Below are 17,646 nucleotides of genomic sequence, written 5' to 3'. Positions count from 1 at the left end.
AACAATAGGCTGCCTTTATTTTATTTTGGCTGTAAGTCCCTCACTGGCCCCTTGCAGGGCACCATAAGAGACATTTTACAGATGCCCTCGACCCACAGATAATAATAATCTTTATATAGCGCCACCATATTACGCAGCTGTTTACAATTCAGAGGGTTCATGTACAAAACAAAAGACATCACAAAATTACAGTCTTGGGTCAGTGGCACAACGGAGAGTGCGAGTAGGGTGGTAGACGGAAATGGGGGAGGATATGTATGAGCAAAAGGGTTTGCTCCAAGTGATATCCCGAATATGATAAATACATTGGGACAAGAACTCCTCTTAAAAAAAGGGATAAATTCTTACATGTGGTCAATAAAGTGCTGACTAGGTAAAAATTGGGGTGGTGGGTAGACGGATGGGAAAGACACTTTCCCTAGATGACCCTCAAGATCTAGAATCCTGTGCACAGGGATGTCCCCTGATGGTGGAGACACCCTGCCCCCGTACCTAAGTCTCTTTATTGCCCTAAAAAAGCCCTACTAAAGAACCTGGATTGGAAATAAATAAATCCAGGGAAAGCAAAAAACACACATACAGATGGAATTATGTATAAACAATAAGACAATCCCAACGCGTTTCAGCTGCAGGTAGCAGCTCATCAGGAGGTGATGTAAAATCAGTGGACGTAGGGAATAACAAAAAAACAGACAGATAAATTAAATTCAAAATAATACTTAGCTCCTATATATATATATATATATATATATATATATATATAACCTGTTAGGTTCTATTGAAGATGAGAAACAACCTCTGTCAATAGAGAAATTACCTGTGGGTAGAGACAAAATAAAGCAGATATAAGTTGCATGGTAGAGGACAAATAAATATCTCTCACCATGTCAGAAATTCCAAATCCTCATGGATCTAAGTGAGGAGGGGAGTAGGAAACCGGGGGACGGTCCTTTTACTGACCTTCGCCCAATTAGCACTAAACTACCACCCCCCATGAACTCGGAGCATATTGATATTTTCCTGAAAATGGTCAGTACGGACCTAGAACAACTGAACTGTAAACACGCTGGGGGTTTTAATCTGTCCCGATGTGAATCTACCGCCCTTAGGAACCTTGAGACAGACAATAGTGTCGTCATCAAGCCATCTGATAAGGGAGGTAATTTGGTCATTCTAGACCACCCGAATTACCAAAAAATGTGTCTTGATCTACTTAAGGACTCCAAAAGCTACAGGGTACTATCATGCGACCCAAGCTCCATCTTCCAATCACAATTGAAGGTGATTCTCCAGCAGGGCTTAGACCAGGGAGTGATCAGTAAATCTGAACATGCTTTCCTTCTCCCCAAAAACCCACAGTTGGCAACCTTTTACAGTTTACCGAAAATACATAAGGGTGTCAATCCACTCAAAGGACGTCCAATTGTATCAGGTATCGACTCCTTGACCCATCATTGTGGAATATACCTCGATAAAGTCCTGAGAGATTTCGTGTCATGTTTGGCTTCCTTCACGAGGGACACGATGGATTTCTTGAGAAAAATTGAGACCATCTCTGTAGACTCCCACTGTTATCTCGCAAGCATCGATGTCGAGTCCCTATACACATCGATTCCACACGATAAAGGCCTAGCAGCAACAGCCCATTTCTTGAGGTCCAGAGGTGTACAATGTCTAAACCACAACAATTTCATCATGTCCCTCTTGGCGTACACCCTTACACACAATTTCTTTATATATGGCGGGTCCTTCTACCACCAGCTCAGGGGGACTGCTATGGGCAGTCCTTGTGCCCCTACCTATGCAAATCTCTTCCTGGGCTGGTGGGAGGATAAGTTTGTGTTCCCTGACCACGCAATGTGGTGGAACAGTAAGATAATTTTTTGGACCCGCTATATCGACGATATTTTCTTGGTGTGGAGTGACAGTAAAGAAGAATTCGGGAACTTTGTGTCTGCTCTGAATGTAAATGGGCCTAAGGTTTACGAGCGAGATACAATCTAAAAATATCACCTTCCTCGATGTGGAGATCACATCGGTAGCCGGAAACCTTGTGACAAATATGTATCGTAAACCGACGGCCACTAACAACATTTTACATTGGGATAGTCACCATCCTCTGGCCGTTAAGAGAGGCATCCCAAAAGGCCAGTATCTCCGTACACTGCCGAAACTGTTCGGTTAAGGAGAATTTTTATAGTGAGTCAAGGAAACTAAAAAATAGGCTTATACAGAGAGGCTATCCTGTAATCCACTCTAAGGGAAGCATTCAAGACAGCAGAAAATAGTGATAGGGGAGACCTACTGGTACCTAGAAATAGAAAAAAAGGGGACACAAGTGTGATTCGCCTGGTCTCCTACCTACGATGTTGCCAATAGAGAAATCACAGCTATTTAGAAAAATCACTGGCCCATCTTAATGATGGACTGACGATCTGTCTAAAGCCATTTCCCCCTTCCCACAAATAACATATCGCAGGGGCAGGAGTTTGAGAGATAGACTCGTGCATAGCCACTATACCGGCGTCAAGAAGGAGGGCACATGGCTTGACAGACAACCAAAAGGGGTATTTAGATGCGGGACCTGTAAGGCCTGTAAATTCATATGTACCTCTAAAACAATCACTTGCTCGATGACTAATTTTGTCCACACCATCGGTACATTTGCCAACTGCAGAACACGGGGGTTGTGTACATTTGCCAGTGTTCCTGCCCCAAAGATTATATTGGCAAAACCTACAGAGAGCTTAGGCGCAGAGTGTGTGAACATATAAATGATATAGCCAAAAAAAAGGACACCTCTATAGCCAATTATGTCAACGATCAACATGGAGGCGATCCTAGTTCCATCAGGTTCTCTGTACTCGAAGTCGTCCCCTCCCCCCTGACGGGAGGTGACTGGGACCGGAAGATACTCCAAAAGGAGTCCGAGTGGATTTATCGCTTCCGGTCGCAGTCACCGGGAGGTCTAAATGAACGGCTGACATATACATGCTTTATTTGACAATTCTATAGGATATGGCCCGTTCTTCTTTCCTTTGTCTTTGAATTAGTCCCAACCTCCGCCCTTTCAGGTATCTCTAACGATGTCCCTTTTCACCATGCGGGTGCGGGAAGCACCATTACTTCAGTAGTCCCATATATCCCATTCTTATATATTTTTGGATTATGTAGGATGTGGGGTAAATATTATTGCTATTTTAGTTGGCTGACTCCTCCTACCTCTCTTTATGAGGGCCCAATAGATATATACATAATAAATTATAAAACTTTCTGTGGGAGGTCTTTTATCCCAGGGTTACAATAGTGGGGGCCAGGACTGGCTGTCCACTAACTTTCCAACATAATATGTACATCTATAACCTTTGATCTTTGCCCTGACGATCTCCCAGCGTGTCTGGCCGCATTTCCTGGTCCATGCGTTCCAACATGCGGTCCAAATACCGGAAGTGACGTATCGCATCACTGCTATGCGTTCCACCAACCGGAAGTTCACTATTTCGGCGTCCGGAAGTGTCACCACACACCGGCGCTTAAATACCGAATGCTGCCAGACCCACTTGAGCCCTCAGCCTCCTATACCCTGGATGTATCTACTCCAAGGGCCCCCCTCTGATCAGGTGAGTGTTTTCTGACATGGTGAGAGATATTTACCTTGTCCCCACCATGCAACTTATACCTGCTTCATTTTGTCTCTATCCACAGGTAATTTCTCTATTGACAGAGGTTGTTTCTCATCTTCAATAGAACCTAACAGGTTATATATATATATAGGAGCTAAGTATCATTTTGAATTTAATTTATCTGTCTGTTTTTCTGTTATTCCCTACGTCCACTGATTTTACATCACCTCCTGATGAGCTGCTACCTGCAGCTGAAACGCGTTGGGGTTGTCTTATTGTTTATACATAATTCCATCTGTATGTGTGTTTTTTGCTTTCCCTGGATTTATTTATTTCCAATCCAGGTTCTTTAGTAGGGCTTTTTTAGGGCAATAAAGAGACTTAGGTACGGGGGCAGGGTGTCTCCACCAACAGAGGACATCCCTGTGCACAGGATTCTAGATCCTGAGGGTCATCTAGGGAAAGTGTATTTCCCATCCGTCTACCCACCACCCCCAATTTTTACCTAGTCAGCACTTTATTGACCACATGTAAGAATTTATCCCTTTTTTTAAGAGGAGTTCTTAGCCCGAATATGATAAATACATTGGGACATCACTTGGAGCAAACCCTTTTGCTCTATAACCCAGTCGAATAATAAAGGTATCATTTTTAGTTAAGCACGTTAAATTCTATACTCTTTAAAACTAAAACTTGGTACGTGTAGTCTATCTTCAATTGTAACTTTTTCAAGTCTGTTTCTAGGATATGTATGAGGGTGCAGCACTGTGGAGAGCTTTGTGGGTCAGGGTGAGGCGTTTGATCTCACAACAGGAGCGTGCAAGTGATTGAATATGGGAACAAAGGAAAGATCTGAGTCAAACATAACCCCAGGACAGTGGGCATGCTGATTGAAATATCAGGCTTAGGTGGGTTAGTAGTTGGGGGAAAGACAAGAAGTTCAGTTCAGTTCAAAGGGGTTCAATTTCTGAGAGAGAGGACATGATTTAGGTTTGGAGTGATGTCACGGGATGAAGTGTATAGTTGAGTGTCATTAGCATAGAGATGATACTGAAAACCAAATCTGCTGACAGTCTGTCCGATCGGGGTTCTGTAGAGAGAGAAGAGTAGAGGACCTAGGACTGAACCCTGAGGAACCCCAGTATCAAAAGCATGAGGAGAAGAAGTAGAGCCAGTGAATCATACCAAAAAGAAGGGGCCAGTGAGATAGAAATAGAACCAGGAGAGAGCAGTGTCCTTAAGGCCAATTGAGTGGAGCATGGTGAGGAGGAGTTTGTGGTCTACCGTATCAAATGCCGCAGAGAGATCCTGAAGAATTAGTAGAGAATAGTTGTCATTTCTTTTTGCTGTCAGGAGATCGTTAGACACTTCAGTAAGGGCAGTTTTTGTAGAGTGAAGGGGCGAAAGACAGATTGTAAGGGATCAGGAAGAGAGTTTGCAGAAAGGTAACTTATTAAGCGAGAGTAGAAAAGACATTGGGAACTGTGAAATTATTTCCTTCCTGATGTTACCAATCTGATCTCTAAAGTAAGGGGCCACGTCTTTGGTACAGAGGTCAGTGATGGGCACATGCATTTTAGGGCTTAGAAGAGAGTGAGAAGTACAGTATGAAGGAGTCCTTTAGGTGTTTTGAGAGTGAAGAGATGGGAGAGGTGAAATTGTTTTCTTTCACAATGTGGAAGGCAGAGTTGGAGGTTTTAAGCATAATTTTATAATGGAGAAAATCTGCAGGTATTAGTGATTTTCTCCATAAGCATTCTGCACATCAGGTGTGTGCCAGGGTTGACGTGTCGGGGAGTTCGGATTGTAATTGGAGCTGCTTCATCCAAAGTGGTTTTGAGGGTATGGTTGGAATGATTGGCAGCCAGGTTTGGAGAGGATAGGGAAGAGATTAGGGCAAGAGATAACTGTAGGGTGTCAATGAGTTGCTGGGATTTAATGGCATGTAGATTTCTGTGTGTGTGAAAGGTAGAAATGTCATGAGAAGAGAGAGAGATCTTTAAAGTAAAGGAAAGAAGATTATGGTCAAAAAGCGGGAAGAGGTAGTTAATAAAGTCTGAGACTGAGCAGAGGCAGAAGAAGACTAGATCAAGTGTATTGCAGTCTTTGTGACAGAGAGAAAAAGCTGTGAGAGGCCTGATAGGGAAATAGCATAGTCAATATGAATATAAAAATCACCTATAACAAGAGTTGGTAATTTAGATTATAGGAAGTGAGGAAACTAGGCAGCAAAATGATCCACGAACTGGTGGGGGGAACCTGGGGGACGACAGACAACCGCAACTCACAGGGGGAATGGATGGAAGAGTCTGATGGTGTCGACGTCAAAAGAGGGGAATGTGAGAGATGGTACGGGGTAATGACTAGAAATGTGCACTGTGGAGAAAGTATGACTACTCCTCCACCATTCCTGTCATCAGGTCTGTGGGTATGGGGAAAAGTGTAGCCCACCATAGGATAGAGTGGCAGAGTCAGAATGTTTAAGCCAAGTTTCTGTGAGGGTCAGCAAGTTCAGAGATTGGGAGAGGAAGAAGTCATGGATCATGGGGAGTTTGTTACACCCCAAGTGAGTTTTAGAGAGCACAGTTAAAAGAGGCAAAAGAATATGTATAGTGAATATTAATACGATTTCCAGAGTTTCTCTATGTGGCATGTGTTTTTTAATCTGCACCATGGAGTAAGGTGCGTCAGGGCGAAGGACAAAAAGTGTGTGAACTGAAGATGAGAGAGGGAAGGAGGGAGGGGCTTATGTAGATATAAGGAATAAATGGCAGAAATTGTGGATGAATGTGAAGGTAGAGAGCAGCAACAATGAAAAGTGGAGCAGTGAACACAAAAAGATAATACTGCAAAATACCTGAGTTGTGGTAAATGTTCTTTTTGCAGTTCACATAGTATCCCTGTCTCCTGCACTGTCTATCTGCCATGTTTAACTGCCTGACGCTTGTCGAGCGACAACACTTTGCGTACTATGATCGTGCCAACCCACACGAACCTGCCTCCCCTAACCTGTGTCTAGATTTATAGTGCACTGTATGCAGGGATATATGGCTTTTCAAGCTTGTTTAAGCTAATTGAAACAGTTGTTTGATTTAGTGACTTTGGCGCCATTGTATTTCACAGCTCTCGATGTTTAGGTGACGGTAACCTTCCATTTCTCTTTATTTGGCAGATGCAGATCTCACCTTTGAACAAACGTTTTTCGGAGATAGCGGCGTTTACTACTGTACAGTCTTCTCACCACAGGACCTGTCTGGAAACAATGAGGCTTATGCTGAGCTATTGGTATTAGGTAAGAGTGTCGTCATCATGGCTGCATCTGTCTGCCCTTTATCCCGCAGATTTCAGTGATAAAAACCAAGGCACAGGAGAGGCAGCAGACTGTGCCCTGTGTAGCAGCATGTGACAGGGATGTGTAAGGCTACTTTCACACTTGCGGCAGGACGTATCCGACAGGCTGTTCACCATGTCGGATCCGTCCTTCTGCTATTTCGCCATGCCGCCGGACCGCCGCTCCTTCCCCATTGACTATAATGGGGGCGGGGGCGGAGCTCCGGCGCAGCATGACGGTGCACGGGGAAAGCCGTCGGACTAAAAAGTCGGACATGCAGGACTTTTTAGTCCGGCGGCTTTCGCTGTGCACCGTCATACTGCGCCGGAGCTCCACCCCCGTCCCCATTATAGTCAATGGGGACGGAGCTGCGGTCCGGTGGCACGGCGAAATAGCGGAAGGACGGATCCGACAGGGTGAACAGCCTGTCGGATCCGTCCTGCCGCAAGTGTGAAAGTAGCCTAAATCCAGCTTTGTGTAAGAAGGGACCATACCATGCTTGTTTAGTGTTTGCACATAGACTACTTGAGTGACATATATGCTGGGAAGTGTCGCCAACAGTGTACTGGGATATACTGTAGATGCAGAATAAAATATCCCTTGTATGTACACAGCAACCCCACCAGCAGAATAGTGAGTGCAGCTCTGGAGTATAATACAGGATGTAACTCAGGATCAGTGCAGGATAAGTAATGTATGTACACAGTGACTGCACCAGCAGAATAGTGAGTGCAGCTCTGGAGTATAATACAGGATGTAACTCAGGATCAGTACAGGATAAGTAATGTATGTACACAGTGACTCCACCAGCAGAAAAGTAAGTGCAGCTCTGGAGTATAATACAGGATGTAACTCAGGATCAGTACAGGATAAATAATGTATATACACAGTGACTGCACCAGCAGAATAGTGAGTGCAGCTCTGGAGTATAATACAGGATGTAACTCAGAATCAGTACAGGATAAGTAATGTAATGTATGTACACAGTGACTCCACCAGCAGAATAGTGAGTGCAGCTCTGGAGTATAATACAGGATGTAACTCAGGATCAGTACAGGAGAAGTAATGTAATGTATGTACACAGTGACTCCACCAGCAGAATAGTGAGTACAGCTCTGGAGTATAATACAGGATACAACTCAGGGTCAGTACAGGATAAGTAATGTATGTACACAGTGACTGCACCAGCAGAATAGTGAGTGCAGCTCTGGAGTATAATACAGGATGTAACTCAGGATCAGTACAGGATAAGTAATGTAATGTATATACACAGTGACTCCACCAGCAGAATAGTGAGTACAGCTCTGGAGTATAATACAGGATACAACTCAGGGTCAGTACAGGATAAGTAATGTATGTACACAGTGACTGCACCAGCAGAATAGTGAGTGCAGCTCTGGAGTATAATACAGGATGTAACTCAGGATCAGTACAGGATAAGTAATGTAATGTATGTACACAGTGACTCCACCAGCAGAATAGTGAGTACAGCTCTGGAGTATAATACAGGATACAACTCAGGGTCAGTACAGGATAAGTAATGTAATGTATGTACACAGTGACTGCACCAGCAGAATAGTGAGTACAGCTCTGGAGTATAATACAGGATGTAACTCAGGGTCAGTACAGGATAAGTAATGTATGTACACGGTGTATAAAAGGAACAGTTAAAACCTAGTAACTAGGGATGAGTGAATATCAGATTTCATACTTATCCTGTTATGCATTCCGTCATGGTATTGCGTTATGGTTCGTGGTAATGGAATCCATAACGCAATTCAGTAAATGCCACAACAAGAACCGAAAACGAATTTAAAAATATGAAATTCGCTCATCCCTACTGGTAACCATAAGAATTCTACTCCAGTCACAGCCAGAGCAGCATCCCCCCCAAAAAAAAGGCAGCTGCAAAAAAATGTAAATGTAAAGGAGAAATAAACATTTACTTTATTTACTTTTAAAAAATGCCACAGTTTTTCCCCCAAAAAGTCTCATATAAATATGCTCAGTGCTGCTGTGAAACCTGTTTCTTTTCGGCACTATAACTCTGGGACCTCCCACCAAATCAGCACATTTCCCTCCTGAAATAATCTGTACTGTTCTTTCCACTATTTCTCTCTATGCTGGAGGTCCCAGGTTTCCTCTTCCCATTCCATATTTGTCCTGAGTACAGTTCCACTCACTTTAAGAAAAATAGACAATTATGAAAATGTACAAACTGATAATGAATCTTAAAAAAAAAAAAGCCACAAAGTCTGAGTGATCATCAGTTTTTAAGAAGTTACACATTTCATCCTCAATATAAAAGGTCTACACAATGATACAACAAACTCTCTATATCACAGTGTAAAAACATAAAGGGTTATTTATTAAGACCGATGATTTAAATGCTGGTCTTAACCCCTTAAGGACCGGGCCATTTTTCACCTTAAGGACCAGACTGATTTTTGCAAATCTGACCAGTGTCACTTTATGTTGGTGAAAACTTTACTTATCCAGGCCGTTCTAAGAGAGTTTTCTCGTCACATATTGTACTGTTTTTTTTGACACTATGTCCCATTTGAAGCCCCCCTGATGCACCCCTAGAGTAGAAACTCCAAAAAAGTGACCCCATTTTAGAAACTACACCCCTCAAGGTATTCAAAACTGATTTTAAAAACTTTGTTAACCCTTTAGGTGTTCCACAAGAATTCATTGAAAATGGATATGAAATTTCAGAATTTCACTTTTTTGGCAGATTTTCCATTTTAATAATTTTTTTCCCGCTAACAAAGCAAGGATTATTAGCCAAATATGTGGTCGTAAACTGCTGTACGGGCACACGGCAGGAAGCAGAAGGAAAGGAACGCCATATGGTTTTTGGAAGGCAGATTTTGCTGGACTGGTTTTTTGACACCATGTACCTTTGAAGCTCCCTGATGCACCCCTAGAGTAGAAACTCCCAAAAATTGACCCCATTTTAGAAAATACTCAAGGTATTCAAAACTGATTTTACAACCTTGTTAACCCTTTAGGTGTTCCAAAAGAATTAATGGAAATTGGAGATAAAATTTCAGAATTTCACTTTTTGGGCAGATTTTCCATTTGAATAATTTTTTTCTGCTAACAAAGCAAGAATTAACAGCCAAACTAAACTCAATATTTATGGCTCTGATTCTGTAGTTTACAGAAACACCCCATATGTGATCATAAACTGCTGTACGGGCCGACGGCAGAGCGCAGAAGGAAAGGAACGCCATACGGTTTTTGGAAGGCAGATTTTGATGGACTGGTTTTTTTGACGCCATGTCCCATTTGAAGCCCCCCCTGATGCACCCCTAGAGTAGAAACTTCAAAAAAGTTACCCCATTTTGGAAACTACGAGATAAGGTGGCAGTTTTGTTGGTACTATTTTAGGGTACAGATGATTTTTGGTTGCTCTATATCACACTTTTTGTGAGGCCAGGTAACAAAAAATAGCTGTTTTGGCGCTGTTTTTATTTTTTGGTATTTACAACATTCATCTGACAGGTTAGATCATGAGCTATTTTTATAGAGCAGGTTGTTACGGATGCGACGATACCAAATTTGACAACTTTTTTTGTTTGGTTGGTTGTTTCAGTTTTGCATAATAAAGCATTTTAGAAAAAAAAATTCTTTTAGTGTCTCCATATTCTGAAAGCCATATTTTTTTTTATTTTTTTGGGCGACTGTCTTATGTAGGCACTCATATTTTTATGACGGTTTGATTGGTACTATGTTAGGGTGCATATGACTTTTTGATCGCTTTGTATTACACTTTTTGTGATGTAAGGTTACCCAAAAAATTGCTTTTTTACCCCTTTTTTTTTTTTTACGGTGTTTACCTGAGGGGTTAGGTCATGGGATATTTTTATAGAGCAGGTCGTTATGGACGTGGCAATACCTAATATGTATACTTTTTTATTTATTTAAGTTTTACAGAATAATATCTTTTTTGAAAGAAAAATAAATCATATTTTACTGGGGCTAGTCTGAGAGCCATGTTTATTTTTTTTTTGGGCGATTGTCTTAGATAGGGTATTATTTTTGCATAATGAGATGACGGTTTCATTGGTACAAGTTTGGGGTGAAGCTTTTAAAACAGGCATGTCAGGAGAGAGGAGAGGTCCACTTTAATACCCCTGCGCTGGCGGTGGAGGATGCACCTAAGTTATGTAGCGGCCCAGGCCTCTACATAACCTTAGCGCTTTGTTCTGCGGTCCACGCGACATGGTTTAAACTATGCCAGCTCTCTTGACCATTTTCCAGGCCATAACGTAGCATAGAAAATGGTAATTAGATGGACTAGCCGATACATATTTTTCCCTGCCCACACCACGCTCCCTTTTCCCGCCACCTCGGAAAAGTGGTGCGAGTGGGGAAAAGGTGCACATTTTGCTGCAAAACCCCTTTGTGACAAAATGTGCGCCTAAAATACGCCAAAGAGTGGCGTATTTTTCTTCATAAATGACCCCCATAACCCTTTCATATCAAAAAATGTAATTACAAGTTTTTTTGTAAAGAATAAAAAGAAAATACGGTTTAACAATCCCCAACTAACCATCCACATCATATACCTTGGCCTCGGCATCCACAAGGCAGGACCAATCTATGATCAAATTCTGCAATTCATGGGCAAAAAAAAAATATCAAAAACTCCTGACTGAATTTTCACCCTAGAAAGAAAACAGTAAAAAAGAATAAGAAAAATCTAAGCGATCTTCAGTCAGTAGATGATTCGTGGTACACAATGGAGGTCATTTAAGAACATTTTTATGCAATTTTTTTGGAGTGAAAAAAATATATATTTTTCGACTTTTTATATTGTCACACGGGCGGTTTTCTGCTGTTCTTGCGAAGGAGCAGTGCGGGCTAAACTTTTTATCATTTATGCCTGCAAACAGCCATAAAAATAGGAGTAAAAACAACTCCAGTCACACCTCATCATAATTTATGTGCATCCTCCAGCAGTGCAAAGGGGAAACAGAGAAGGAGGCACTAATTTGGGCATTACTCTTACTGGGGGCACTAATGGGGGCTATTACTCTTACTGGGGCTATTAATGGGGGTATTACTCTTACTGGGGCTATTAATGGGGGCATTATTCTTACTGGGGCACTAATGGGGGCATTATTCTTACTGGGAGCATTAATGGGGGCATTATTATTACTGGGGCACTAATGGAGGCACTAATATTATTGGGGGGCACTAATGGGGCATTATTCAAACTGGGGGCACTAATGGAGGTATTATTCTTACTGGGAGGGCACTAATGGAGGCATTATTCTTACTGGGGGGGCACTAATGGAGGCATTATTCTTACTGGGGGCACTAATGGAGGAATTATTTTTACTGGGGACACTAATGGAGGAATTGTTCTTACTGGGGACACTATTGAGGCATTATTCTTACTGGGGACACTAATTGAGGAATTATTCTTACTAGGGGCACTAATTGAGGCATTATTCTTACTGGGGGGGCACAGATGGAGGCATTATTCTTACTGTGGGCACTATTGAGGCATTATTCTTACTGGGGACACTAATTATGGCATTATTCTTATTGGGGGCACTAATGGAGGCATTATTCTTATTGGGGGCACTAATGGAGGCATTATTGTTATTGGGGGCACTAATGGAGGCATTATTCTTACTGGCGGCCACTAATGGAGGCATTATTCTTACTGGGGGGTACAAATGGAGGCATTATTCTTACTGGGGGCACTAATGGAGGCATTATTCTTACTGGGGGCACTAATTTAGGCATTATTCTTATTGGGGGCACTAATGGAGGCATTATTCTTACTGGGGACACTATTGAGGCATTATTCTTACTGGGGGCACTAATGGAGGCATTATTCTTACTGAAGGGCACTAATGGAGGCATTATTCTTACTGGGGGCACTAATGGAGGCATTATTCTTATTGGGGCACTAATGGAGACATTATTCTTACTGGGGGCAATAATGGAGGCAGTATTCTTACTGGGGGCAATAATGGAGGCAGTATTCTTACTGGGGACACTATTGAGGCCTTATTCTTACTGGGGGCACTAATGGAGGCATTATTCTTACTGGGGGCACTAATGGAGGCATTATTCTTACTGGGGACACTATTGAGGCATTATTCTTACTGGGGACACTAATGGAGGCATTATTCTTACTGAAGGGCACTAATAGAGGCATTATTCTTACTGGGGGCACTAATGGAGGCATTATTCTTACTGGGGGTACTAATGGATGCATTATTCTTACTGGGGGCACTAATAGAGGCATTATTCTTATTGGGGACACTAATGGAGACATTATTTTTACTGGGGGCACTAATGGAGGCATCATTCTCACTGGGGGCACTAATGGAGGCAGTATTCTTACTGGGGAGACTATTGAGGCATTATTCTCACTGGGGGCACTAATGGAGGCATTCTTACTGGGGGCACAAATGGAGGCATTATTCTTACTGGGGGCACTATTGAGGCATTATTCTTACTGGGGACACTAATTGAGGCATTATTCTTATTGGGGGCACTAATGGAGGCATTATTCTTACTGGGGGCACTAATAGAGGCATTATTCTTACTGGGGGAACTAATGGAGGCATTATTCTTACTGGGGACACTATTGAGGCATTATTCTTACTGGGGACACTATTTGAAGCATTATTCTTACTGAAGGGCACTAATGGAGACATTATTCTTACCGGGGAGCATTATTCTCACTGGGGGCACTAATGGAGGCAGTACTTTTACTGGGGACACTATTGAGGCATTATTCTTACTGGGGGGCACTACTGGAGGCATTATTCCTACTGGGGGCACTAATGGAGGCATAATTCTTACTGGGGACACTATTGAGGCAATATTCTTACTGGGGGTACTAATGGAGGCATTATTATTAATGGGGGCACTAATGGAGGCATTATTCTTACTGGGGGCCAATCATGGAAGCATTATTCTTACTGGGGGGTACAAATGGAGGCATTATTCTTACTGGGGGGTATAAATGGAGGCATTATTCTTACTGGGGGCACTAATGGAGGCATTATTCTTACTGGGGGCACTAATGGAGGCCTTATTATTACTGGGGGTACAAATGGAGGCATTATTCTTATTGGGGGCACTAATGGAGACATTATTCTTACTGGGGGGCACTAATGGAGACATTATTCTTACTGTGGGGCATTAATGGAGGCATTATTCTCACTGGGGGCACTAATGGAGGCCTTAATTTTACTGGGGGTACAAATGGAGGCATTATTCTTATTGGAGCACTAATGGAGACATTATTCTTACTGGGGGCACTAATGGAGGCATTATTCTCACTGGGGGCACTAATGGAGGCATTAGTCTTACTGGGGGCACAAATGGAGGCATTATTCTTACTGGGGGCACTAATGGAGGCATTATTCTTACTGGGGGCACTAATGGAGGCATTATTCTTACTGGGGCGCACTAATGGAGGCATTATTCTTATTGGGGGCACTAATAAAGCATTATTCTTACTGCGGACACTATTGAGGCATTATTCTTACTGGGAGCACTAATTGAGGCATTGTTCTTACTGAAGGGCACTAATTGAGACATTATTCTTACTGGGGGCACTAATGGAGGCCTTATTACTGGGGGTACAAATGGAGGCATTATTCTTATTGGGGGCACTAATGGAGACATTATTCCTACTGGGGGGCACTAATGGAGGCATTATTCTCACTGGGGGCACTAATGGAGGCATTAGTCTTACTGGGGGCACAAATGGAGGCATTATTCTTACTGGGGGCACTAATGGATGCATTATTCTTACTGGGGCGCACTAATGGAGGCATTATTCTTATTGGGGGCACTAATAGAGCATTATTCTTACTGCGGACACTATTGAGGCATTATTCTTACTGCGGACACTATTGAGGCATTATTCTTACTGGGGGCACTAATTGAGGCATTGTTCTTACTGAAGGGCACTAATGGAGGCCTTATTATTACTGGGGGGTACAAATTGAGGCATTATTCTTATTGGGGGCACTAATAGAGACATTATTCTTACTAGGGGGCACTAATGGAGGCATTATTCTCACTGGGGGCACTAATGGAGGCATTAGTCTTACTGGGGGCACAAATGGAGGCATTATTCTTACTGGGGGCACTAATGGATGCATTATTCTTACTGGGGCGCACTAATGGAGGCATTATTCTTATTGGGGGCACTAATAGAGCATTATTCTTACTGCGGACACTATTGAGGCATTATTCTTACTGCGGACACTATTGAGGCATTATTCTTACTGGGGGCACTAATTGAGGCATTGTTCTTACTGAAGGGCACTAATGGAGGCCTTATTATTACTGGGGGGTACAAATTGAGGCATTATTCTTATTGGGGGCACTAATAGAGACATTATTCTTACTGGGGGGCACTAATGGAGGCATTATTCTCACTGGGGGCACTAATGGAGGCTTTATTCTTACTGGGACACTATTGAGGCATTATTCTTACTGGGGGCACTAATGAAGGCATTATTCTTACTGGGGGGCACTAATGGAGGCATTATTCTTACTGGTGGCACTAATAAAGGCATTATTCTTACTGGGGACACTATTGAGGCATTATTCTTAATGGGGCAGTAATTTAAGCATTTTTCTTTCTGAGGGCACTAATGGAGGCATTTTTTCTTACTGGGGGCACTAATGGAGGCATTATTCTTACTGGGGGGCACTAATGGAGGCATTATTCTTACTGGGGACACTATTGAGGCATTATTCTTACTGGGGGCACTAATGAAGGCATTATTCTTACTGGGGGGCACTAATGGAGGCATTATTCTTACTGGTGGCACTAATAAAGGCATTATTCTTACTGGGGACACTATTGAGGCATTATTCTTAATGGGGCAGTAATTTAAGCATTTTTCTTTCTGAGGGCACTAATGGAGGCATTTTTTCTTACTGGGGGCACTAATGGAGGCATTATTCTTACTGGGGGGCACTAATGGAGGCTTTATTCTTACTGGGGACACTATTGAGGCATTATTCTTACTGGGGGCACTAATGAAGGCATTATTCTTACTGGGGGGCACTAATGGAGGCATTATTCTTACTGGTGGCACTAATAAAGGCATTATTCTTACTGGGGACACTATTGAGGCATTATTCTTAATGGGGCAGTAATTTAAGCATTTTTCTTTCTGAGGGCACTAATGGAGGCATTTTTTCTTACTGGGGGCACTAATGGAGGCATTATTCTTACTGGGGGGCACTAATGGAGGCATTATTCTTACTGGGGACACTATTGAGGCATTATTCTTATTGGGGGCAGTAATTGAGGCATTATTCTTACTGGGGACACTAATGGGGACATTATTCTTATTGGGGGGCACTAATGGGGCATTATTCTTACTGTTGGGCACTAATGGGGGCATTAGTAATTCTGGGGCACACTAATGGGGGCATTATTCATTCTCAGGCGCATTAATGGGGCATTACTATTACTAGGGGCATTAATATTATTGGGGCACTAATGGGGCAATATTAATTCTGGGGGGCAGTAATGGGGGCGTTTTTAATGCTGGGGAACTATTGGGGGCATTAATATTACTGGGGAGCCATTAATGGAGGCATTAATATTATTGGGAGCCACAGTATGACAGCGACTTAACACCCTGTGTTAAGCCACGCCCCCACCCCCTTTGGGGTGTGGCTTAACTTGGCCGGTATTTTTTGTTGGGAAAAGCAGTAACCCTAGCTGTATGTCAGAAGTACAATACCATCTATGGTTACGAACAGGAGTGGTGCTGTATCTGGAAACAGAAGACCTCTTTGTCTAATCTTTTATTTTTATTTTCTTTATTAGGTCACAAAAGTAAAATACAAAAATAAGATACAAGCCATCTACAATCAAGAATCAAGAACAACTCCAATAAATCAAAGATCCCATGTCTGACAGATGTCCAATGTTATATTTCATCTCCCCCACCACATCCGCCGCCAACTGCTCCTTCATAAACTGGTCCGCGATGAAAACGAAGAAACAGATCCGTTCTGGTAGATAATGGTCGTACATCAATATACTTCTCGCAGATTTTGAAGAATTTCTTGCTGCATTTTTCTTTTTCGATGGAAGGTGTTGTTCTCCATTGTAAAAAAACAGAGGTGAAATGGTCACGCGGTCCGTGCTGTGCCCACCTGAGCTGCTTGTCCCACGTCCAATATCCCACCGCCACTGCCATGGGAACCAAAATGGCGGCGGTCAAATGGTTTAATAACGTGACCACTTGCATGGCATCAATATACTATATTTCGTCATCCTTAAAGTGGTTGTCCACCCTCTTTACCCCTTTTCTATTGATGGCCTATCGCCAAGGTAGCTCATCAATATCTGATCAGCGGGGGTCCGACACCGATCAGCAGTTCTCCAGGGTGTAGTAGACGGAGCGTGTAACTGCAGCACCCCTCTCAGTGGAAGCAGAGCTGCAGTAATCAGCTCCATCCATTACCGAAGTCGGCACCCAAGCTAATCTGAAACGCTGGTCCTGGGGGGGGGCACCAGGTGTCAGACCCCCACTGATCAGACATTAATGTCATCAATAGTAAAGGAGTGAACAACCCCTTGAAATATTGGAGCTCCATACATCATGTGGTCAATGTCCCATGATTTGTTAGGGATAGAGATTTCTGCCAGTATATATATATATTCATACACAC

General features: G+C 42.7%; 1 protein-coding gene across 1 annotated transcript in view; it reads left to right on the top strand.

Annotated features, from left to right (window-relative positions):
* Nucleotides 1-17,200, top strand: part of LOC122928970 (lipolysis-stimulated lipoprotein receptor-like) — an 82,573-nt gene extending 65,373 nt beyond the window's left edge. Inside the window, exons 5-6 of the mRNA XM_044282329.1 lie at nucleotides 6,796-6,915; nucleotides 16,796-17,200. Of these exons, the coding sequence (XP_044138264.1) occupies nucleotides 6,796-6,915; nucleotides 16,796-16,821 (146 nt within the window). The 3' untranslated portion in view covers nucleotides 16,822-17,200. The remainder of the gene's footprint in view (nucleotides 1-6,795; nucleotides 6,916-16,795) is intronic.
* Nucleotides 17,201-17,646: the final 446 nt, after the last annotated feature.

The sequence above is a fragment of the Bufo gargarizans genome, chromosome 2, assembly GCF_014858855.1.
Source record: "Bufo gargarizans isolate SCDJY-AF-19 chromosome 2, ASM1485885v1, whole genome shotgun sequence".
Classification (NCBI taxonomy): Eukaryota; Metazoa; Chordata; class Amphibia; order Anura; family Bufonidae; genus Bufo; species Bufo gargarizans.
Note: the sequence above shows the minus strand (reverse complement) of the source record. Positions and strands in the feature narration are given on the sequence as shown.